We start from the raw sequence: 26,661 nt of genomic DNA, 5'->3' as shown, positions 1-26,661 counted from the left end.
CAGAGCAAAATGAAGAGTCTTTAGTGAAATCTATTGTGTTTACTACAAGCTTTGATTTCTCAGCTTTCCTCAGCATCTGTACAATTCAGAGTAATATGTGCTGTTTAAAAGGTGTTTAGATATAATAAATTAGTCATTTAAAAGTGTAATTAAATGTAACCATATTTCTCATAGCAAATTGGCTTTTGTAGGCATCTCTTGCTAAATAAATCAAGCCCACTGAGAAATCCATTGGCCTTTGACAGACAGATTTTTCAAAGTCTCTAACTTAGAACCAAATTCAATTAAAACAATACTTCTACAACTTCTGTGGAAACCAGGCTACAAGTAATCAATTTTGGAAGGTTCTGTTAGGAGAAGCCCTCATGAGATTTATTCAAAAACTGGGCTCTAGGCAGTCTTAGGAAGAGAGCTAGGAGTTGGCTATAATAGATTCTTAAGTGAATTTTATTTTGGTGAAGGATTTTTATTGACAATAGCATAAAACCATGTCTTGAAGTGTGTGGGGTTTTTTCGGGGGGGCGGGGGAGGGGCGTTGTTCTTTTTAAGAAAGAGGAATGGCTGTTAGTGGAAACAGCTTGAAGTAATGACCAAAAAAATTTAGAATGTACTTCAGCCAACCTGGGCTCAAACTATACCACTTGCTGCCATGATCATCTGTAAAGTGGGAATAGTAAAGACCCTTCCTCCCGTTGGCCTGGTCGGAATTGAAGGAATACATGGACTCCAGGTGCCCAGCACCTGAAAGAATAAGCTCACGCTAACAGTCATCCGCTGCTCCCCCAGTGGTGTTCCCCTCAGTGGGCCCCTGAGTGACCAGAAAAGATTTCTGGGACATTTTCCCTTTTTAGGACCACTGAGGGGCCATAAGGTGGGCAGAGGTTCTGTTGTGTTTGTTTTGATGTAAGCTTAACCATTAAAATCCAGACTGACCCCCAGAGCTTTACACATAAACTCATTGCTTCAATATTTCATATTTCTCTGTCCCACCTCTAACCTAGATTTAGGAAAAGCAGGCCTCATGTACATGCTATCACCTGTAAGCTGATGCTCTGAAGCCGTTATTTCTCCAGGTTAACAATTCCTGTAACTTAACATCAATTGAGCACATAGGTTTCCTCAGTTTGTTAAAACAAACAAACAAAGCATCCTCATATACATCCATCAACATGGCACACTGCAGAGCATAATATTTGGAGAAAAACAAAGCAAAGTGCACTTAATAAAATCACAAGGATATGGTTAGGTTCTCGGACAAGTTATGATCCTGATTAGCCTTGCAATATTTTTGCTGTTTTCATAGATTTTACATAACAACCAAAAAATATTGCCTTAACCTTTTAACATGGGCAGCTTCATCTTATCTCCTTTACTTTTATTTAGCCTTCACTTCTCTCCCTCACCCCAAAATTTCTAGCAGCTTGATCCTGGAAAAGCGAAGCTTCTTGCTCTCAGTGGCGGTTAGTTTCACATGAGTGTGGTTTTCCCAACACTAGTCTAGCATAGCAACAGCACCACCAAAAGGACAAGGTCCCAAGTTTGTAGGATCTGTTCTTTCTTGGCTCATCAGCACATCAGTGTTTTTTACAGGAAGATCACCAGCTGCTGTGTGTCCAATATATAACATGTTGGCATTTCAGGCTCTTTATAGTTACTAGGTCTTAATTTGCTCTGATCTCAGATTCATTAACTTCTCAGCTCTATTTGCATATAATGAGTTTTCTTTTAATCCTCCTGAACTAAAAAGGTAAGTAGTTGATGGTGCTAAGCTGCAGATAAATCAGTTGAGCAGCTGATCTTTATAACAGTGTAGAAATAATGCACAAAAACTAGGAGTGCCCCTTGCGGCTCAGCAGTAACAAAACCAGCTAATAATATCCATGAGGATGCAGATTTGATCCCTGGCCTCACTCAGTGTGTTAAGGATCTGGCATTGCAGTGAGCTGTGGTGTGGGCCAGCAGCTGCAGCTCCAATTCAGCCCCTTGACTGGGAACTTCCAAATGCTGCAGATGCGGCCCTACAGAACAAAAAACAAACAAACAAAAAAAGATGATGTATGAAAACTAATATTAGAGTCAGCATAATATCTGTGCAGTCAGGAGAAAATATTGAAATATGTGAGTTGTTCTTTGTTTAGTGACAATGAAAATCACTCCATGAAAAAGCTTTTCTCATTCTTAGAGTATTGTCTGTTATACCTCATGCTGTCCCAAATTTAGTAGTGTAGCAAAACTTCTTTAATTTTAAATATATAGTGACATGTCATAAGAATGAAATCAAATGAATTTATGGTAAGAAGATAGTCTTGTATATCTCAAACAAATGTATTTCAGGAGCACTTTTGTTCGTACCATTAACTGAACTGTGTTTGTCATTTTTGTTATTCAAAAACTTATGTATTCACCACTTTCCCTGAACCACTGAGCTGCACTAAGCACTGTAACTTACTGGTTAAAAGAGTAAACTGTGGAATCAGACCACATGGGTTCAAATTTTAGCCCTCTGTTTTCTGACTGGCAAGACCTTGGGTAAGCGCCCAGTGTCTGAATTTCCTCCGTTAGATGGAGTTGCTAATCCTATCTATTTCATAGAATTGCTATGAGGATAAAGTGAGATAATACCTGTCAAGGATTTAACCCAGAGTAAGTGCTTAATAAATATTAGTTACTGCTTTTATTATTTCTGCCATAGTTATTTGTAGGTTTGGTTATTATTCTTTTACTTCTTACGGAATTCTCTAAATATGGCTGAATCCAAAATCCAAAAAGTCACTCTTATTTTTTCAACTGGTGCTTTCATTGACCGCTTAGCAAGTTATTTAAATGCCTCTGAAAATACCTATCTAGAAATAGTAGAAATAGGTTTATTGCTGCATATGTACAGAAATGTATCTATTCCATTTGTGGATGGGGACATCTGGTCTCAGACACCCCATCCATGTTTTCCCACTACCTCCACGCCACTATGTTCAGAGAGTTTTTAAAAACCATTAGGCACACACACATTTATGTTGATTTGGGCCTGGAAAAACAAAAAGACCTCATCCAAGTGAAAGCTGTGCCCTCTCAAAGCATCAAAGCAAAATTATGGGAATTGAAGTATCTTAAAGCTCTACCCCACCATGTTTAGAGAGTTTTTAGAAACCATTAGACACACACACATTTATGCTGATTTGGGCCTGGAAAAACAAAAAGACCTCATCCAAATGAAAGCTCTGCCCTCTCGAAGCATCAAAGCAAAGTTATGGGAATTGAAATATCTTAAGGGAGCTTTTTAGCTGCATCATTGCCGTAATCCCTTCCTGGCCCTGAGTCTGACATGAAATTAGAAGACATGTACAGAGAAAGGGAACTGGGGCCATCCAGTTTTGTGTGGTACCCACTCCAGAGCAAGACTTGCATCCTTCCCCAACAGAGTCATTAGTAGTCAGGGTTCATGAGTCACTTTATAGCAGTTACATGTGTGAGTCAGAGTGCTCTTGCCATGATGTGCTATTATTAAATTTAAGTTGGTTATTGAATAAAATGCTTGGGGTAACAACTTAGTAATTAGTTTTCAGTACTAAAAATTAAGTTAAGAAATTGGGTATTCAGACTGAGTTCCACTACCCTACAATTATTTAACTCAATTATTTTGTTTACCTTTCTATCTATTCATGTTAGGAGTTCTTACTACTTCAAAAAGTTTCTACCTGTTATTTTTCTACATTCTAACACAAATAATTTGAATGTGAGTCTTTTATTGATAATGTTCTTTTTCACTTCTTGTATCATTGGATCTGTTTTATATAAACATGCGTAAATGTGGAAGGGCCAGTCTGTGTAATCTAAGTGAAAACCAAAACACAAGCAAAATAGGATTTTGTAACCAGTTCTATTCTCCCAAGGATGGAGTAAGTCAGTTGTAGTAATTCAGTAAAATATAACTAGAATTAATAGTATAAAATTAAGAAAATGGAAATTTGCCTGAATATCAGGACTGTAATGCTTAGAAAGTTATTTAAATGTCTCTGAAAATAAATAGGCAGAGGTCCATTCTGTGGAGGCCTAAGTACAGCTGAAATACTGAACGAATACCAATGAATGTATTATTGGGAGCATTTCTGTGCCACTGTGATTTGGTCTAGAGAACCTGTTAGACCCTTTAGCTGCTAATTCCTTTTTTGCTGTGAAATTATAAAGCCTAAATCATAAAACTAAATTTCACTTGCAAATTGCTGGAAGTCTTATTTCCCCAGTGAGATCAAATATGTCTTATGACATGTTTTTCCTTCCACTGTTCTCCCAGCTGTTTTTTCTTATTACTGAAATGGTGATGCATTGATATTGGTTCAATTACCAAAGTATCTGAGTACATTTAAATTCATGGTGCATCACCGATAGTCAGGCTAAGTGACTGTGATTATCAGACAGGGTTTTGATTTAAATTAAAGGAACACTTCCAAGAGATTATTTATAGAGGAAGACTGTTTAAAGAATTCCCATCACCCATGTCATTAATATTTTAGTACCCACATTAAATAAGGAGTATGTGGAAATAAGGGATAAGTGCATTTTATGTATAGGTGTCACTTCTATATTGTTTTCTTTGGTTGGGATCAGCGCTCCGGGGCCACATTATGGCTGAGAAAACCATAAAACCAACTCCATTGGGTAAGGAAGTAACTGAAGCCCTTTAAATGCAATTCAAAAATATATCCCAAATTCCAGATTATAATAACATGAGAATGTTGAAAATGATTTTCATATTAGAATTACATGGTTGCTAAATAACCACATACTTTGAGCTGATGTTCAAATAGAGAACTTCTATCAAATATAATGGAATTTTCTCCCTTTATAGAACAAAGGAAAAATACTAAGTTCGATTAGAGGCAAGTGTTTAAGACTTACATGGGATGTAGTTGTTTAGCTATGTTTTGAAAAAAACAGTAACTTAAAGATTTCTTGTGGAGGGGAAAATTGAGATCTTACATTTTTGTTAGATATTGGCATTACTTTTTTGCATTCTCTGAAAATGCTTGAGCTTTTATTACACACTCGGAGAAAATGACCACCTTGACCCAAGATTTACATTTGTAATTCCATTAATGAAAATAGAAGTCATTCTTGCGAACTTAATGACATGGAGATAAAATGTATATATCCTATGTATTTGGGTCTCTGAGTTATTGCTAATACTTGCCATGTGGCATTAGTTCCACACTATTTTTGTGTTGTTGTATCTGGAGATATCAACCAATGTTAACAGCATAAAAATTCCTCAGGGAGGATTCCATACATGAGCCTGAATTACACAGTAGATGCGATCTAGTCCAATGACTAGCCATTCGAATAACCTGTGTTTTCTCACATATACTACTTTATTATTTGCTGCATCTCCCAAATAACCTTTGACTCTTTGCAAGACAAACCAGCCCCTACTTTCAGATTGTTTTTTAGAAAAAAAAAAATTACAGTAATGAGAGTGCATGTGAAAGTATATGTAAAGAGCATTATGCTGATTTACTACCTCATAAATGTTTTGTCTTTTTCAGCCTGTCAACCAGGGTCGCCACTATCAGAAAGAAATGAATCCACCTTCTCCTTCTAACCCCCGGTAAGAATTATTAATAAGCAAAATTTCTTAAAAGGTTATTTAGGAATTGTGTACTTTTCTTGGTTTCATGCAGTTACTTTCTAAACATCCACAGAGCTTCCCAAGTTCTTTTCTTTAGAAGTTTTAGTGCAGTCTACGTTTCTCATTCAGACTCTGGTGTCATGCGGTGCAGTCTAACTGGGTTTCAATACCACTTCTGCCTTTTAATAGCTATGGAACTTTGAGAAAATCATTTAAATCAAAGTAATCCAGGCATAATAATTCCCTCAGAGTACTTTGGAGAAGATCATATGTACAAATACATGGAAAATTCTTACCATAGTTCTTGCACCTAGCAAATTTGCTTTAAGTGTTAGCATTATTCTGTTTGCATAGATATTTCATTTTAATAGGTATATGATGTTTAGTGCATTTTAGGCATGAATCTTTTTTGTATTGCCTGGTGCCTTTACATTTATCGCAATAAGCTTATATGTATTCAAATGGCCATTCTCTTTTTTCATAATTTCAAAGTTCATAACTCTGAAATTATTTTATTTCAAAAAAATTCATTAACATACAAGTCATTTCTTAATATAGAAAAACCTCATTATTTTAGGCTCATTAGAGACAAGTAAACTTGAATTAGAGCTTTGAAATATATATGGTATTATATTGCTTTCTAAAAAATAGCTAAATAAAAGATGGGATTAAGGTGGCGGAATAGAAGAACTGGAGCTCAACTTCTTTCCTAAAAACAACAAAATTCACAACTAAAGGCTGAGCAATCTTCACCCAAATGGACCAGAAACCTTCAAAAAGATATCCCACTCCAGAAGACAAAGAGGAGGCCACATCAAGAGGTAGGAGGGGTGATTTCACGATATAAACAACCCCATACCTCCCGGGTGGGAAGACCCACAGACTGGAAACTAACTGGTTCACAGACACTCACCTACAGGAGTGAGAGTTCTGAGCCCCACATCAAACTCTCACGTTTGGGGATCTGGCACTGGGAGAAAGAGCCGCTGGAGCACCTGGCATTGAAGGCCAGTGGGGCTTGTGCGCAGGAGCTCCACGGGACTGGGGGAAACAGAGACGCCATTCTTAAAAGGCGCACACAGACTTTCACGTGCATTGGGTCCCAGGGAAAAGCAAAGTCTCCATAGGAATCTGGGTCAAACCTGACTGCAGTTCTTGGAGGACATCCTGGGAAAACATATGTGAATGTGGCTTGTTGTGAGAGAAGGACATTGGAAGCAAAGCTCTCAGGAATATTCAGCAGCAGTGCCTTTCTCTGGAGGTGGCCATTTTGGGAAAATCTGGCCCCACCCATCAGTCAGCACTGAGAAACCCCAGGCCAAACAACAATCCAGGTAGGGTCACAGCCCCACCCCTCAGTAAACAGGCTACCTAAAGATCCCTCAGGCACACAGCTGCCTCTAATCCCATCCAGAGACTAAGCCCCACCCACCAGAGGGATTAGAATCGGCTCCACCTACCAGTGGGCAGGCATCAGTCCCTCCCATCAGGAAGCCTACAGCAAGCCCCCATACTGACTTCAGCCACAAGGGGGGCAGACACCAGAAGGAAGAGAGGCTACACCTCTGTTATCTATAAAAAGGTCACCACACCAAAAACCTATAAAAATGAAAAGACAGAGGACTATAACTCAGATGAGGGAGAAAGGAAGAACCCCAGAAAATCAGCTAAGTGAGGAGGAGATTCTCAGCCTCCAGGAAGAAGACTTTATAGACTGTTGATGCTGAAGATGATGCAAAACATTGGAAATAAACTGGAGGCAAAGATGGATAACTTACAGGAAACACCAAGCAAAGAGATACAAGATATAAAACTTAAACAAGAAGAGATGCAAAATACAATAACTGAAATAAAATATTCATTCACTAGACGCAGCTAAGAGCAGAATACAGGAGGCAGAAGAATGAATAAGCGAGGTGGAGGACAGATTAATGGAAATTACCGATGCAGAACAGAAAAGAGAAAAAAGATTGAAAACAAATGAAGAGAGTCTCAGAGAACTCTGGGACAACATTCAATGCACCAACATCCATATTATAGGGGTGCCAGAAGGAGAAGAGAGAGAGAAGGGGACAGAAAAAATATTCCAAGAGATAATAGCCGAAAACTTCCTTAACATGGGAAAGGAACCACTCACTCAAATCCAGGAAGCACAATGAGTACCATATAAAATAAACTCAAGGAGGAACACCCCAAGACACATTTTAAGCAAACTGACCAAAATTAAAGACAAAGAGAAAATCTCAAAAGCAGCTAGGGAAAAGAAACAAATAACATACAAGGGAACCCCAATAAGATTATCAGCAGATTTTTCAGCAGAAACTCTGCAGGCCAGAAGGGAGTGGCATGATATACTTAACGTGATGAAAGGAAAAAAATCTCCAACCAAGATTACTTTACCCAGCAAAGCTCTCATTCAGATTTGAAGGAGAAATCAAAACCTTCACAGATAATCAAAAGCTAAGAGAATTCATCAATACTAAACCAGCCTTACAACAAATACTAAAGGAACTTCTATAGGCAGAAAAGAACAAGAGAAGAAGGAAAGAAAAAAGAGCAACAAAGACAAATCCAAATCAATTAATAAAATGGCAATAAGAACATACATAGCAATAATTACCTTAAATGTTAATGGACTAAACCCCCCCAACCAAAAGACATAGACTGGCTGAATGGATACAAAAACAAGATCCATATATATGCTGTATTCAAGAGACCCACTTCACTTCTAGGAACACATACAAATTGAAAGTGAGAGGATGGAAGAAAATATTTCACACAAACGGGGATCAAAAGAAAGCTGGAGTAGCAATATTCATATCAGGCAAAATAGAATTTAAAATGAAGAATATTTTAAGGGACAAAGAATGTCATTACATAATGATCAAAGGATCAATCCAAGAAGATATAGCAATTTTAAATATCTACGGCACCCAACATAGGTTCACCACAATATATAAGGCAACTGCTTACAACCTTAAAAGGACAAATAGATAATAACACAATAATAGTGGGGGACTTGAACACCCCACTTACAGCAATGAACAGATCAAACAGACAGAAAATCAATAAGGAAACACAGGCCCTGAATGATTCATTAAACCAGATGGGCTTAATAGATGTTTATAGGACATTCCATCCAAAAGCAACAGAATATACATTCTTCTCAAGTGCACATAGAACATTCTCTAAGAATGATCACATCCTGGGCTACAAATCCAACTTCAGTAACTTTAAGAAAATTGAAATCATACCAAGCATCTTTTCCGACCACAACACTGTACTAGTGGAAATCAACAACAAGAAAAAAATCTGCAAAAAACACAAACACGTGGAGACTAAAAAACATGCTACTAAACCACCAATGGATCACTGAAGAAATCAAAGAGGAAATTAAAAAATATCTAGCAGCAAGTGACAACAAATATATGACACTCCAAAACCTATGGGATACAGCAAAAGCCGATCTAAGAGGTAAGTTTATAGCAATACAAGCCCACCTCAGGAAACAAGAAAAAGCCCAAATAAACAAGCTAACTTTACATCTAAAGAAGCTTGAGAGAGAAGAACAAACAAGACCTGAAGTTAGTAGAAGGAAAGAAATCATAAAGATCAAGCAGAAATCAATGAAATAGAAACCAAGGAAACCATAGAAAAGGTCAATGAAACGAAAAGCTGGTTCTTTGAAAAGATCAACAACATTGATAAACCCTTAGCCAGACTTATCAAGCAAAAAAGAGAGAGGACTCAAATCAATAAAATTAGAAATGAAAAGGGAGAAGTAACAATGGACATCACTGAAATACAAAGGATCATCAGAGACTACTACTTGCAACTACACGCCAATAAAATGGAAAACTTAGAAGAAATGGACAAATTCTTAGAAAAGTACAATCTTCCAAGACTAAACCAAATCAAAATAGAAAAGATGAGTGGACCAATCACAAGAACTGAAATTGAAACTGTGATTAAAAAATTTCCAACAAACAAAAGTCCAGGATCAGATGGCTTCACAGGCGAATTCTATCAAACATTTAGAGAAGAGCTAATATCTATCCTTCTGAAACTATTTCAAGAAATTGCAGAGGAAGGGACACTCCCAAACTCATTCTATGAGGGCACCATCACCCTGATACCAAAACCAGACAAAGATAGCACAAAAAAAGAAAACTACAGACCAATGCCACTGATGAACATCGATGCAAAAATCAACAAAATCCTAGCCAGCCGCATCCAACAATACATTCAAAGGATTGTACATCATGATCAAGTGGGATTTATCCCAGGGATGCAAGAGTTCTTCAGTATCCACAAATCCATCAGTGTGATACACCACATTAACAAACTGAAGAATAAAAACCATATTATGATCCTCTCAGTAGCCACGGAAAAAGCCTTTGACAAAATCCAACACCCATATCTGATAAAAACCCTTCAGAAAGTGGGCATAGAGGGAACCTACCTCAACATAATAAAGGCCATAGATGACCAACCCACAGCGAACATTATTCTCAATGGTGAAAAGCTGAAAGAATTCCCACTGAGATCAGGAACAAGACAAGGATGTCCACTCTTGCCACTACTCTTCAACATAGTTTTGGAAGTCCTAGCCACAGCAATCAGAGAAGTCAAAGAAATAAAAAGAATCCAAATTGAAAAGGAAAAAGTAAAACTATCACTATTTGCAGATGACATGATACTATACCTAGAGACTCCTAAAGACTCTACCATAAAACTGTTAGAGCTCATCCATGAATTTGGCAAAGTTGCAGGATACAAAATCAATTCACAGAAATTGACGGCATTTCTATATACTAACAATGAAAGAGTAGAAAGAGAAATTAGGGAAGCAATCCCGTTTACCATCACATCCAAAAGAATAAAATACCTAGGAGTAAACCTACCTAAAGAGACAAAAGACCTGTACTCTGAAAACTAACTATAAGACACTGATGAAAGAAATCAAAGATGACACAAATAGATGGAAAGATGTACCATGCTCATGGATTGGAAGAGTTAATATTATCAAAATGTCTATACTGCCTAAGGCAATCTACAGATTCAGTGCAATCCCTATCAAATTACCAAGGACATTTTTCACAATACTCGAACAAAATATGTTAAAGTTTGTTTGGAAGCACAAAAGACCCAGAATAGCCAAAGACATCCTGAAAAAGAAAAATGGAGCTGGAGGAACCAGGCTCCCGGACTTCAGGCTGTACTACAAAGCAACCATCATCAAAACCATATGGTACTGGCACAAAGCAGAAATATAGATCAGTGGAACAGGATAGAAAGCCCAGAATCCAACCCACACACCTACAGCTAACTCATCTATGACTAAGGAGGCAAGAATATACAATGGAGAAAAGACAGCTTGTTCAATCAGTGATGCTGGGAAAACGGGACAGCCACATGGAAAAGAATGAAATGAGAACACTCCCTAACACCATACACAAAAATCAACTCCAAATGGATTAAAGACCTAGATATAAGAGCAGACACTGTCAAACTCCTAGAGGAAAACATAGGCCAAACACTCTCTGACATAAACGACAGCAACATCTTCTCAGATCCACCTCTTAGAGTAATGACAGTAAAAACAAAAATAAACAAATGGGACCTAATCAAACTTAAAACTTTCTGCACAGCAAAGGAAACCCTAAAGAAAACAAAAAGAAAACCCACAGAATGGGAGAAAATCTTTGCAAGTGAATCCACTGACAAGGGATTCATCTCCAAAATTAATAAACACCTTCTGTAGCTCCATACCAAAAAAACAAAAAACCCCATCAAAAAATGGGCAGAAGATCTAAACAGACAGTTCTCCAAAGGAGACATGCAGATGGCCAAAAAACACAGGAAAGGATGTTCAACATCACTCATTATTAAAGAAATGCAAATCAAAACCACTATGAGGTACCACCCTACCCCAGTCAGAATGGCCATCATCCAAAAGTCTACAAACAGTAAGTGCTTGAGAGGGTGTGGAGAAAAACGAACCCTAGTACATTGTTGGTGGGATTGTAAATTGGTGCAACCACTGTGGAAAACAGGATGCAGATTCCTCAGAAAACTAAAAAATAGAACTATCATTTGATCCCAGCAATCCACTCCTGGGCATCTATCCAGAGAAAACCACGACTCGCAAAGACACATGTACTCCAATGTTCATTGCTGCACTATTTACAATAGCCAAGACATGGAAACAACCTAAATGTCCATCAACAGAGGAGTGGATCAAGAAGAGGTGGTACATATACACAATGGGCTATTACTCAGCCATTAAAAGGAACAAAATACCAGCATTTTTAGCAACATGGCTGGACCTAGAAGTTATCATACTAAGTGAAGTCAGCCATACAATGAGACACGAACATCAAATTTCTTTACTGACATGTGGAATTTGAAAAAAGGACAGACTGAACTTCTTTGCAGAACAGATGCTGACTCATACACATTGAAAAACTTAAGGTCTCCAGAGGAGACAGTTTGGGGGGTGGGGGGATGTGCTTGGGTTATGGGATGGAAATCCTGTGAAATTGGGTTGTTATGATCATTATACAACTATAGATGTCATAAATTCATTTGAGTAATGAAAAAAAAAACATTAAAAAAGAAAACGAAAAGAATTTTTGTAACAAAGAGGGAATAAAGTTTTCAAAAAAATAAATAAAATAAAAAATAGCTAAATAAGCTAGTTAATCAGTATAGATGAATTATCACTTTATTACAATTTATTAAATACTAAGAATTTCCTGAAAATCAGTTTATCTTGACCTTAACCCCCAGAATCGTAGTTATCATAATGCTTCTCATTATCTAAATGCATCTCATTGTCTATCAATCTCTCTCACCTATACTGTGTGTCATCCCATGGAATGGACCAGAACCCCAACAGTAGCTCTGTAGCCCTGACTCCAGATTGTGATATCCATTACATAATGTCTAAATTAAGACTCACAGGTTGAACATACCAAAATCAACTTAGCTAGTATTAAAGAGAGAGAGAAGAAGAAGAGAAAAGGAGAGAGAGATAGACAGGAGAGGCTTGTTCCGTAGGAATACAGGCCTGTGTCCTGGAAGCCAAGAGCAGCCAGACCTTAGGAGGGGCCTGAAACTAGGAACTAGAAAAGCAGGGAAGCAGGCAGGCTGGTCCTTTCAGCAATAAAGAGCCAACGAAGCCATGTGAAACCACATGGTTTACAGGACTGCTAATGGGGCCCAGAATTTTTTGTTGTTGTTGTTATTTCTCCAATACAGTTTTTTTTTTCCTACTGTACAGCATGGTGACCCAGTTACACATACACATATACATTCTTTTTTCTCACGTTATCATGCTCCATCATAAGTGACTAGACATAGCCTGGGAACCTCCATATGCCGTGGGTGTGGCCCTGGAAAAGACAAAAAAAATAAAATAAAAAATAAGTGACTAGACAGAATATTAATGATATAATTGGAGTAAATATTCTTCATTAGTAACCTCTTGAGTGTTCCTGCTCTATACACTTGATCCAGTCATTCTTACATGTTAGGGGAATTGTCACTATCATAAATAGATTTAATAAGGAGTTGAAAGTTGAGATTATAATTTCAGTGTTTTTAAAAAGGTATTCAAATATTCTTCAGCTCATCTAGATTTGACCACCAAACTCTTTATCTATATATGAATAAACTTCAAGGTAACTGGAAATCCAACTTTGGTCCAAATTATAACAAAGTCAGGACTTGTAGACTAAATAAATGAAAGTGATTAGAAAGTGATGTTAGAAAGTAGAGCATTTTGGAGTTCCCATTGTGGTTCAGCGGGTCAAGAACCTGACTAAGATACATTAAGATGCAGGTTCAGTCCCTGGCCTCGCTCAGTGGGTAAAAGGATCCAGCATTGTGACAAGCTGCAGTGTAGGTCACAGACATGACTCAGATCTGGCATTGTTTCGACTGTGACATAGGCCAGCAGCTACGGCTCCATTTTGACCCCTAGCCTGGGAACTTCCATATGCAGCAGGGGCAGCACCCCCCCCAAAAAAAAAGGAAGTGGAGCATTTTGTTTCAATAAAAGGAAAAGGGGAACCTAATTTTCATCCTGCTTCTGCTACTAACCCAGTATATGATCTCAGACAAGCCTTTCAATCTGTTTAGACTTCCTCTAACAATAAGAACACCTTCATGTATAAAGGAAAGAATTTGAGTCACAAGCACTCTGAGATCACTTCCAGACATATGATTCTGTGACTTTAGACTTATTATAGACTTTACACATGAAAACCAATTCCACTATTGAATTGGTTTTCAATAGTGGCCCTATATAGAAAACATACCTCATAATATTGGTTTGATTAATTAATGTTTCGATGTGGTAGTATATAATTTTAATGATCTCTTTTACAATGTGATTCCCAAAGATAGAATATAAGAAAATTCACCAACTAAACAGACAGCATGTTTTATTTAACCAATTAAATATTCATTTGGGAAAGTTATTTTACATTTTTACATAATAAAATTAAAGCCAAATTTTAGAGCCAAAAATAAAATGCCCCCATTCCTATCTTCCAGTGGGTTATCTACCAGTTTCCTAGAAAATTATTATATAGTTATTCAAAAAACCTATGGATTATGTGGCTTGGCTTTTGGCTCATAAATCCAGCAGCTTGGAGAATTGGCAGAAAGGCATTATTGGACCACAAATAAAGAAGATGATAAAATTATGAGGTCAGCATAGATCATATAAAAATGGATAAATGTAATTAATACATGTAATTTAACTTAAAATTTAAAGCTATGATTCTTCTTAAGATTTATATTTATTGTATTTCTAATAAATAGCATCTCATGATTTAGACCCTAAAATATAGGACTTTGAAATTAGACTTCAAAGTTAAAAGATACAGGTAGTGAATATTAAAAAAAAAAAAGAAGTGGAAAGATAAGTCTCTCAGTCTACCCTCCTTGGATAAACAAGCATCAAGCCTGAATCTTGTTGAAAGCTTGGTGTGCAAAGGCTCTGAACAGTACAGGAGAGGCAAGTAGGCTGTTGATTTTCTAAATTAAATGTGATTGTGATCAAGGTAATGCAAACGTGATAGGGATGGAGGACGTGTATGTATGCAGGTCGATTGAGAGGAGAGCATTATGTTTCCCTTTGGAAGGTGAAATGGCCACTTTAGCTTCAGTGAAATATCTGCAACTATTCCAGAAACCTAGGGGCCTAAGATATACACCTGGAATACAGTGGTAATCATTTCCTGAGAAATTTACAATCTAGGGATCGAAAAAAACATGGTACCGTGTCATATCACCATGTGTGTCTAGATTTGCATGGTACCGTGTCATATCACCATGTGTGTCTAGATTTGCAACAAAGCCATTTCCCTTTTCATTGGTAGGCATGAGAGTGATATCTACCATTATTTTTGCCCAGCATTACTGACTAATATTTAGGCAGCATCTCAAGAGTCTGGACCTTGAGTGCATTGTCCATCCCTACTGCCTCTTGGGGCACTGACAGCCTCTATGACAAGGTGCAGATATGGCTAACATAATCTAATTCAATTTAGAGGAGTGTTGGGCAGGAGGAAACAATTTCACAGTTGATTCATGTTGAGAAATGTTTCCTAGCATGTAAACTTACATGCTGCCAAACTGAGCAAAATGGATGCTGTTTATAGCTCTAAATCATCTATTTTAAAATGCCATCTATTGGTTTGTGGGGTTTAGAGCTGTCCCTTAGGCACATCTGTTTATGTGTTTATGTAGATTCTTCAGAAGCACTCGAGATATTTTTGTTCAGGAATGGGTCTTATAAAGTAAGCTGTGATTATGTTCTGGTTGTCCGTTCATATGGATGAAGTTGATAGCCAGTCTTTCATTTCAGATGATGATTATGCTTACTGTTTTTATAACTCATTGGAAAATTGGAGGGGGTGGATGGAAGGTAGTCAGAGGCTCTCTAAGGTTCTAAATGTTTATGGAAATAATATAGGAAATAATTCTAGACTGCCCCAACAGTCATAGACGGCATAGTTTTCTTTCTAAAGTGTTTGCTTTATGATTTATCGCTTATCTGTAGTTTTTTAAAATGTCATTGAAGATTGTGTAAGGGCTTGAATCCTCTACAGCCTCGCCACATGTTTGTGTGATATAAATGCACTTTTAACTATAATTATCTGATGAATCCCTACAGACTTTGACAAATGATTAATAACCACTGACCTGGGTTCCCGCTGGTTCAGCCGGCCTGAGTGAGGCGAGCTGGCCTGTCACTATAACCTACAAGCACTGCTCTGGACTGATCACAGGGGCTTCATTTTTCTTTTCTCTCCAATTGTCGGGACTCGGCCTGATGAGCTTCTCCTCTATTGCTTAAGCTATTTTTCCCACCAACACAAGAGGGAGAAAATGTATAAATAAGTAAAATTAAATACAGAAACTTGTATGTCATGTTCCTCTTCATATGATTAAGTTTGGATCATTTTAAAACAAGTTAAGTCGGATTTTTAACAAATATTCCTCCTTAGACCAAAGCACAACAGAGGATTTCCTAATTAACTATGTACACAGTTTCTCTAAATGTAGTGTTGTTGTTTTCTACCATTTATCATATTTTGGTGTCAATTCTTAATGATTTGTTTATAAAACCAAAACCATCATTTTTTACTTTCACCACTTCCCTGGTTAGCTTTAACTAGGACAAGCTATCCATATTTGTGCCTCTCACTTCATAATCCCCTTCCCACAGATTCACACCTGCTGGTTTGAGGGGAGTGACTCTCCATACTTAGAACCCTTGGGTCTTACTTAAGCTCCTTGGGTGATGATTTCTCAAGCTGTTCTCTGAGTTCCATGTTCCCTGGGGACAGTGTGGTACCTCTCCCCACTGCAGTGTTCACCTGGCCTGGCTCAGGTAGGAGTGCCATCAGAATGTTAGCCAAGGGAGGGTGGAGGTATGCCCAGACACCATGGAGAAATGAAAATCTTCATCCTGAATGTAAGCCAGTTAAATTTCAAATATTTTCCTACGTCCTCACAAGATTTGCCCCTTCCTCTTAGAAGGACAAGAGTATTGCTTTATTTACTATTAGGATAAAATTGTGTTTTTGTGAAAGGTTCTTGTTTGGCAAAGTTTAAATCTAATGTTCATGTATGTTCCATTCCCTGGCAACCCAGAGATCCATAGACACTGTAACCATTAGAATGGCTCTTATCTTTCTTTCTTTTTTTTTTTAGGGCCACACTCATGGCATATGGAAGTTCCCAGGCTACAGGTTGAATCAGAGCTGTAGCCACAGGCCTATACCACAACCACAGCAACGCAAGATCTGAGCCATGTCCGCAACCTACACCGCAGCTCACTGTAATGCCGGATCCTTAACCCAGTGAGTGAGGCCAGGGATCGAACCTGCGTCTTCATGGATACTAGTCAGATTCATTTCTGCTGAGCCATGATGGGAACTCCCAGAATAGCTCTAATCTTTAATACATAATATAATATGCACTACTTAATATAAGCTATTTAATAATACTGTTCAATACCTTCCATATTCTAATGACTTTCAAAATTATATGTCTAGTCCTGACCCACCCCTGAATTCCAGACTTATCTATCCAAGCTGCCACTTGGATCTCTAGTACATATCTGGAACCCAAGCTTTCAAAACATAATTTGGTTTTCTCTCTGCACATCTGTTCTTTCTTCAGTTTTCTCCATCTGTTCTTTCTTCAGTTTTCTCCATCTCAGAAGATGCCACCATTCTCCCTCTGTTACTCAAGCCAGAAACCAAGAGCAATCTCTGGTTTCTCTTTCTAAGCCATCCCATGCCCAGCCTCAGCAAGTTGTACTTGCGCTCCCTCCAATCAGAGTATATGCCAGATCCAGCCCTTGCTCTCACTCCACTGCTGCAGGCATAGCCCAGATTGCCCAGGTAAATGCTACCGCTTCCCAGCTGCTTTCTCTGCTCTCTTCCCCTCTGGCCTGTACTCCACTCAGCAGCCAGAATTATGTGTTATACCTAAAGTGGACTGAAGCATTCCCCCATGTAAAACATCCCAAAAGTTTCCCTCTGCTCTTAGGGCCAAGTCCTACTGCTTATCCTGAATGCCCCCCACTCAGACCATGTTTCGTACCATTGTGCACTTGCTCACCATGTATCAGCCACCACTGTGGCTCCAAAGAGAAAAGCCTGCCTCTTTTTCTTAAATACTCCAGGCTTGGCTCTACCTTAAGAGCTTTGCATGAGATGGCCCCTCTACCTGGAGTTTCCCTACCCTCAAAAGGAGTTGCAGCTTCCTCCTGTCATTCAGGTCTCCATTTAAATGTCACATCCTCAGAGAGCCCTTTTCTTAGCATCCAACCTAAAATAGCCCCAGGCAGCCTCATTACCTTATGCTTTTTTTTTTTTAAGCATAGTGCTCCTCACTAGCTGATACTTATTTGTCGCTTTTTGAGTACACACACGCACACATACACACATTTCTAAAATATGCCAGAATGTAAACCTCAGGAGCATAGGGGCCTTTTCCCTCTTACTCGTTCCATCCCTAGCTCCTCAAACAGTGCCAGGCACAAAGGAGACACTCAAGAAAGTGTGTGCTGAATTTATTGACTCTCACCTCACAAAAATGACTTTCCCCCATTTCTCCACTAGCTCCATCACTGCATACTTAACTGCTAGCTGGAACCCAGGAGCCCTTGTCTACTTTTCTCCCTTGAGGGTGTCTGAAATCTGATCCTGTTCTTACTTGTGACAAATGAAATCTCTTTCATGAATTTGTTTCAAATTATCCCTAAGAAGAGATCCACAAACTTAAAGTTTCTGGTAACTATCATTAAACCTTTAAATAGAAACAGTTTTTAATCAAATTTGAGAATTTTTATTTGTATTCTTTTGGAATTTGCTTATCTGTATTTGCCTTTTCACGCCCATTTTATGGAGGTAAGGTGCCACTCACTAGAAATCTGCTTGAGTTGGCACTGCTGTCGAATGCATACTTAACCCTCACCAACTAAGAGAATATGGATGGGCAAATGGAATAGAGTGTGTGTGTGTGTGTGTGTGTGTGTGTGTGTGTGTGTGTAGTGGGAGACAGAGAGAAAAAGAGAATGAATCTGAGCCTATGCTCCAGAGACCCTCTTAAGTGGCTCCCTGACCGTCATGCTCCTGGAGAGATCCTCAGTTCACTGGTCTAACCTTCACAACAGACTTTAAAAACACCTGTAGAGGGAGTTCCCGTCGTGGCACAGTGGTTAACGAATCCAACTAGGAACCATGAGGTTGCGGGTTCGGTCCCTGCCCTTGCTCAGTGGGTTAACGATCCGGCGTTGCCGTTAGCTGTGGTGTAGGTTGCAGACACAGCTCGGATCCCGTGTTGCTGTGGCTCTGGCGTAGGCCGGTGGCTACAGCTCCAATTCAACCCCTAGCCTGGGAACCTCCATATGCCGCGGGAGCGGCCCAAGAAATAGCAACAACAACAACAACCAAAAAAAAAAAAAAAAAAAAAAAAAGACAAAAGACAAAAACACCTGTAGAAAGGAATTCAGCTTTCCTCCCCAGTTTACATCGAAGTCCAGGCTCAGAGTGGCTTCTCTAGCCCCTCTAGCCCTATTCCAAAGAAAACCCATGTTAAAGTCACCCTTGTTAGCAAATGAAATCCCCAAGGAATCATCCTGCTTCCCATCTCTGACCACCCTGAACCCAGGAACCCGCCCTACACAACATCATGGCCATTGATCCCTTTGGGTTTCAGAGGACCCAACAATCTATCAGCAGCACTGTGCAGCTGGCAGTCCCTGCCCCATCCCTTCTCCTTCCTCCTTTGCTTTTGGCCTGCCCAGCCCATTTTAATTCCTGTTCTGATCATTTATTCTACCAGATCCTGTTAGTTCAGATCACATACCTGCTTAAGTCACCCTGCCCCAGGCTCTAACTAGCTCTTAACCCAGAAGACTGGGTGCCACACCTGCCCACCTGACCAGTATTTCTTTTTCTTCACTCTGTCCACTTGATCATTCTGGCCTAGTCTGCCTGGGCACCCAGTGATGCTCCATCCAGGTTCTCACTTGAGATGCTTTCTGACCAGGTCTCTCAGGGACACTAGGGCTTTGCACTTCAACCTGAGTCTTTTACAGCTGTACTGTGTAAGAGTCTTAAAGCCTTTGGGGCTGAAGAAATACTCATCAATATTTTAAGTATTGTCATGTTTTCCAAAATTACGAGCTCACAAAACGCATTTTCACAAGAACAACAAATTATGTCTTCTGCTCTCACATCCCCAAAGCTTCTATGCCCAAAATGATGGTTCCCTGGAGAATCATAGCATTTTTAACTAGCAGAATATGAGGGTCCTGCAATTACCCAGGCCTTTCCAGTCACTGTTATCCATCCAGATGATGAACTCAGATTACCTTTGGCCCAGGGTCCAGTGTAAAGAAGGTAATTACTAAAACAATTATTTACCATTCCAACATTTTATGGTTTCAGCTTTTAATTAAAATATTCTACTTCCTCTTTTAGAGAAATGAGCACCTTTAAAAAAATCGAAGTACTAATTCCTTTCTATAACATTCACCTCTATTCTGTCTGAGGGGGGAGGAGAGAGGACTGCAGGCCAAGGTCCATAATAATGACATAATCCTAAGAAATGGAAGACCATAATTATGGTTAAATGGCCACAGCCAGTCACATCTATAGACTCATTGCCTCACCATTCACTTTGTAACCTACTGCAGAATAGCTTCCCTTGTTATTTTAACAAGGGAACACTACAGCATGAAATACTATAGTAGTGTGTTGCAGTTCATACCTTTGGCAACATTCAGAGAGCATTTCTGAAGCACCTACTATGCGCAGAGCACCAGGGAGAGGTAACTTTAATGAGCTTGTGGCCTCCCAGCACGGGCAGCACTGCATGTCATTAAGGCAGGGGGTGAATGCTTTAGGAAAGATGCCTCAGAGTGTGGGAGCACAGGGCAAGCTTCGCACAGAGAAATCAAAGCCTTTCCCAACCAGTACCCACCAGCAGACTCTGCTTTTGTTGGCAGTTGGTTTTACCTTTCCCATGTCATTCTTTTGTTTCTCTTGTTAATGAAAACCATTACATTTTGAAATTGATTAAACTTAGAACACATAATTTTCCACTCTAGCAATATATTATGTTTACCGGAGTTCACAGCTTCATCGTTTGCTGTTCATTGCCTCATAAAAACCCACTCAGTGTAATAAATACAAGTCAGACGTCCAGCCTGTTTAAAATTACTTGAAGGAGAAAAGGCAAAAAACTTTTAGTTGCTTTGATTGAATTAACACTAACATTATTGTTCTATTGACTCTTTCTTGTCCATTGATTTTTTAAAAGCCTTTAGCTCCCTTGCCATCCATTAAGGCAAATCAGATGCAATTTGGTGCTCAGGACAAGAAAATGCTGTTGGGTGTTGGCTGTGTGCATGGAAGAAAATTATATATGTGTTGAAATGAGACTGGTTGGAAGGCATTTTCTCAAATTTTTCTGTAAAAAACTTTCTTGCTTTTGACTTTTGAGGTTAATAATAAACCTTTGTTTATTATATGAAAGCTTGGATTGGTAACAAGTGAAACCAAATGGTGATTTGTAGCTAATAAGCTAATAAACTTTATCACTTATTTAAGATGAAAGGAAACTAGCTAAATTAGAATTTTACATATTCTAATATTTTTCACCTCTTAATTCTCTATTTGCAGAACTTAGAGGCTAATAAGCAACTGAATCAAAGCAAGAAAAGAGAAGAGGGTAAAATATCTTCCCTTGAATTAGTAGTGAACTATTTTTAAACAGCAGAACCATTTGTATTACCATAATAACAAAGAACATGAAACTTGAGATCTGGCCTGGCCTGGCCTGAGAGCATCATCCTGATAGAAATGAAAGTCTCAGCTTAGATAAAATCACCATGTGCCTTTCAGTTAAGCAGTGGTTTTATGCTGTTGAAGCCCTATCTTTGAGGGGGCAGTTCATCCCTAAACTTCTGGGTCAATGGCTTATATTCTTTTTTTTATGATATCTTTTTCTTTACATCAAGGGTTTAGAGGTGGAAAGTGAGAATCTATTCATTGGCCAGTAGCATTGAAAGAAAATTTGATTTTGATCAGTGTCTTGACTTGGTGAAGGGTACAATTACTTTGTATTTTATCACTTGCCCTCCCACAATACTTTTACTGAAACCAAAAATTGCCTTCATTTTGGAAATACTGTTAATTCACATTAGAAGTCCAGAAAGTTTTCATTTCTCCTGCTGGAATAATGGAAGAAATGGAAAACAAGCAAGAACAACTAGCCATGTTACGTTCTCTAAATTTGCTTATGATTTTCTAAATTTCAGTGCTAGCAAAAAAAGAAAGATGCAGCAGGGCATACAGTAAATGAAGATATTATGTATTAGAGAAGGAATGAATCTGTCAGTTTGACAGATTGTGAAGCAAAGAGCAGATTAACAGATTACTCATAGTCAGAAGGCAGCTTGGCATGAAAAATGTGCAGGAAATGATAAGTGTGGGTTTGTGCTGATTTAATGATATTTTTAAGCTACAATAACACTCTGATAGTATAATAAAGCACCTTGTTTGCATTTTTAAATCATCAACATATTTCCAGTTTGACCTTAAAAATATTTTGGATCATTCTCTGTTAAAATATGTAGCTTTCAAATTTTAGAAAAAGGTATCATCTTAAATATCACTTACAGGAAGTATCATCAGCTTTTAAAATCAGTTCTTTCCTAAACTAGCATTTGTAATACAAATTTTAATTATGTTTTAAGCACACTAACACCACATATACTTTCTCTTTGGTCATTTAAATCACTTACAACAAAAAAATTATCTACTAACAACCATTTCCAGTGAAACACTCTATGGATGCTGCTGATTTGTCTTCATGTTTTCATTTCAGGTTTTTAGTTTTGTAGTTGAGATAATGGAGTACTTATGAATATAAATATTATATTTACCCATAAATAGTGGATAAAAGTAGTTCAAATTTGAATTGAGTCTCTGAGTCACAGCAAGAAATGATGAATTACTTGTTTTATGTTATTATAAATATTTATCAGAAAATAAAACTTTTTAAGAAGTTTACATTTTTATATAAATAAAATTTGGATTTGAATATCATACTCTTAGTTAATTTGACAGTGATGAACTGGCATTGCCAAGAATTTTCAGAGAAAAATTTCTATAATGCACTTAAATGGTTTTTATTCTAACATCTTAATACTCAAAACCTAATATAAGTTTTGAGTTGTTTCATATTATCTTCTCTCAGCTCACCAGTGATAGCTTTTTTACATAATTAGGTACAATGAAACTTGTGAGGGAGTAAAATATTACATTTTCTGTCTAAACACTTGTATCTCACCCAAATGCAAATAAATATACTAATATTGCATGCCCAAGGCTTGAATCCCAGACATGATTATGGCCCAAATTTGTTTTATATATATAGGGAAGACTTTTATTCAGCATGTTTTAGACATTTCCCCTCTTCTAATACATTAATACTCTCAACTTGGGGAAAGTAAGCAAACTAATATGAAGAGATAGTCAATATTCTTCTTGGTAGAAATTCTTAAATGTATTCAGCAAAAGTTGTCTGCATGTTTTCTGGCCTTCTTACATATTTATTGTCTGCAGTAATTATTAACAGGATTTGCCAGATGTTCCCAGCTCTCCCAGTTCCAAGCACATTGTTGGACTGTACTTCTAAGTCCACTTATTTTTGGGTGAAGCCAATGAGCCCAACTAGTTCTAGCCAATGAATTGTGAGCAAGATTGCTTATGTTGTTACTTGGGTGAAATATTTAATTGCAGGTATAAAACTTTCCAGAGCTCTCTTAATTCCTCTGACACCTACCAGAAACATTCAAGATGGTAGCTATTTTGTCAGCCTGGTTGCCAAAAGACTGTGATAAACAGAGTTCTACCAATTATCTGATATGGATATTTAACATGAGCAAGAAATAAGCATTTATTGTTTTTAAGCCACTAAGATTTGGAGGTGGCCAATTTTCAAGAATAACATACATAGCCTTATCCTGATAGACAGAGTTACTAGAAATGGTATTGAATATGTTTCATCATTAGAAATGCACCGTTTCATATACTTCCATATTTAAAGGTTTAGAAATTGGCTAAAATTGTTGAGCTCAGTATGTGATTCCTTAGCATATAGGAGAATAAGTGGTTTTGGAAAGTGATGTAGTGTACTGGTTAAAAGCACAGTTGATGGAATTAAAATGCCAGATCTGTATCCTTGTGAAATTACTTTATTTCTCTAAAACTCAATTAGTTTGTATAAAAAATAGGGGTTATATTTTACTACCTACTTTATACTGTTATTGTAAGGATTAAGTGAGATATATGTATAAAGAATTTGGGGTAGGCACTGGCACATGTGTTTCATTAAATGGTAGAAAGTGATGGCAGTGGTTGTAGGGATATTATTAGGAGTATTAGGAATAAAATTTCTAAAAAAGATCACACTTTCAGAGAATCAGAGAATCCTAAATTCGAAAGATTATCAACATGATGTAACCCAGCATCTCTTCAAAAGTCATCTTTGCACATCTTTGCCAGGGAAGCAGGCTTGATGTGGTTTTCATTATTGAGTATCCCTTACACTGAGGTGACAGGTTTCCCTATAACTTCTCCCCCTTGGTCCTAGTTCTCTTTCTAGAACAACCTTTTGAATCATCATTCTTTCATATAATACCCCATTCACATTTTTTTAATATTGCTGATTGGTTGTTTCATTTTCTCCTCCAACCTCTCACTTTTCCAGCCTCAACACCACTTTGCCATTCCTGGTCCTGGCATTGTCCTCATTGCCTTCCTTTAGACACTTTTGAGTTTATCAAATTGCGATCCTTTAAATTGAACAAAATCATCCAATTAGGCTATTGACTAGAACACTGTATTAGTGTAACTTGAATTAATTTTTTTAGTGCCCGTATCCCACTAATGGCTTGTATTTGGCTTTCGGTCATCTCAAACTATCACCATTTTTCTCCCGGACCATTAATGTAACCTCCCAAGTGTTCTCCCTGCATCTACATGTGCTTCTTCCCCACAACCTATACCCAGTCCCTACAAAGTAGTCAGAGTAACCTCTTCTAAACACAGATCTGACTGTGACACCCCCATATTAAAACCCTTCACTGACTTTCCATTGGGTAAAGACCAAAATCTTTCAATGACCAGCAAGGCTTAAGTGTCTTGGCCCGTACCTACTGAGCCAACATTATTTTGTACCATCTTCCCTCTGAAATTTTACACTTTAGCCACACTGCCTCCTATCTTTTTCTCAAATCTGCCTGCCTCAGGGCCACTGCCCACTGTTCCCTCTTTCTAGAATGCTTTCTCCTGTCTTGCCCTCCACTTTGCCCGGTTAATACCTATTCATCCATTAGATTTTCTTTCAAGTATCACTTCCCCTAGGGAGCCCTCAAGCACCACCACAAAATGTACACATTTTTGTGTAACTGTCTCACTGATTTTGATCTTACCCTCCATACTTTTAGCTCTAAGAGGACAGTAATTACTCGCCTTTGCATTTCATGCCAGGATTTGACACAAAACTGAATCTTGGTAAACACTTGTGAAAGAGATATTGGTATCTGAACCATTTTCTTAACTTTAAAGAGCATTCTGAATCTCAACTCTGTCATCCAACCTATTCTCTCTCTCAGCCCAATTCTTCCGTAAATTTGAAAAGTATGCTCACTGTCCCTACAGAACATTTATTACAGCCTTAAATAGATCTTAGCTGAATATAAAGTCCTTTGGTCCTCCATTAAAAATCTTCCGTCAGGTTAATATTGATCAACGGCCAATTTAAAGGGACGTAATTATAGAGAAGGAGAAACCCTTTTTTCCTCTACCCTCCTAGGTTCTGCAGTGGGCCCTGAAAATTAAACTGACAAAAGGCAGACTAACAGAAGAAAAGTATACAAAATTTATTTATGTGTGCTGTGCACATACACATGGGAGAAAGTCACTCAAAGGGATGGTTAGAACTTGGGGCTTAGATGGCATCCTAACACAGAACCATAAACTCGTGGACAAGTGACAAAGGAAAAGGGCTTTAGGCTTTTAGGAATGGCAAACTCTCAGTAAATATATGGACGAACTAATGGAAGATAAGTGTTGTTTTAGTAAAGGTTGTTTTGTAGATTCCTCTCAGGCCTCTCTCTGGGCTGTTAATAGTCTCTGGTGATTAAGAGTCACACCTGTACTAGCAAGAGCACCTTACAGGAAATTTTTTGTCCTACTTTTAAGTAGAAAAGGGGAGGTCAGAGAACCTTCCTGAATCTCCTGTTTCTGAGTGTTTTCAGTTGAAAATAATCAGTATGCAAAGCCAGCATATTTTGGGTGGTATGTTCAGAATCCCTACATAATAAATCTAAAGTATTTAAATTTACAAACAGGCCAGTACTGTCGTATTATACATGATAATTCAATCACTAGCATATGATTTCTGGGATGTTATGATTCACAGTCATGTGCAGCTATCCCCCATCCTTTGTCCATGGCAGACATTGCTAGTGAATCAGAATCCTCTTGCCCCTGAGCCCCATGATAAACTCCTTCTTTACAAGGTTCAGTTCAATGGGTTAAGGACCCAACATTGTCTTTGTAAGGATGCGGATTCTATCCCTGGCCTTGCTCAGTGAGATAAGGATCTGACATTGCTGCAAGCTGCAACATAGGCCTGCAGCTGCAGCTCCAGTTTGACACCTAGCTCAGGAACTTCGACATGCTGGGTGTACAACCATTTTTAAAAAAAGGGACTTTAGATAATACTATCCCTCAGAATTAGCATGTCATTTATAATCTGTCTTCCTTAAGCTAGAATTTCTGTTATTCCTTTAGTCATCTAGATGATTGAATGGAATTTATTCCTAGCCTTATGTGACTCCCTAGCTCTGAAATTATCACCTGACTACCAGTATCTCCTACTCTAAAAGTCATTCTTCTTCTGTAAAACATTCCTTGGTGAAGTGAAATTAG

At 38.1% G+C, this 26,661-nt stretch overlaps 1 protein-coding gene across 10 annotated transcripts in view; it reads left to right on the top strand.

Annotated features, from left to right (window-relative positions):
• CFAP20DC (CFAP20 domain containing) overlaps positions 1 to 26,661 on the top strand; it is a 269,749-nt gene that overhangs the window by 209,662 nt on the left and 33,426 nt on the right. For all 10 annotated transcript variants that reach the window (XR_007134556.1, XM_047778337.1, XM_047778319.1 and 7 more), the window contains one exon: positions 5,538 to 5,599. Coding sequence is in view for 9 of the 10 variants with exons in the window: in XM_047778337.1 (XP_047634293.1) it covers positions 5,538 to 5,599 (62 nt within the window). In the remaining variant the exon portion in view is untranslated. The remainder of the gene's footprint in view (positions 1 to 5,537; positions 5,600 to 26,661) is intronic.

This window comes from Phacochoerus africanus, chromosome 1 (genome assembly GCF_016906955.1).
Source record: "Phacochoerus africanus isolate WHEZ1 chromosome 1, ROS_Pafr_v1, whole genome shotgun sequence".
NCBI lineage: Eukaryota > Metazoa > Chordata > Mammalia > Artiodactyla > Suidae > Phacochoerus > Phacochoerus africanus.
This window is presented reverse-complemented; position numbering and strand designations above follow the sequence as displayed.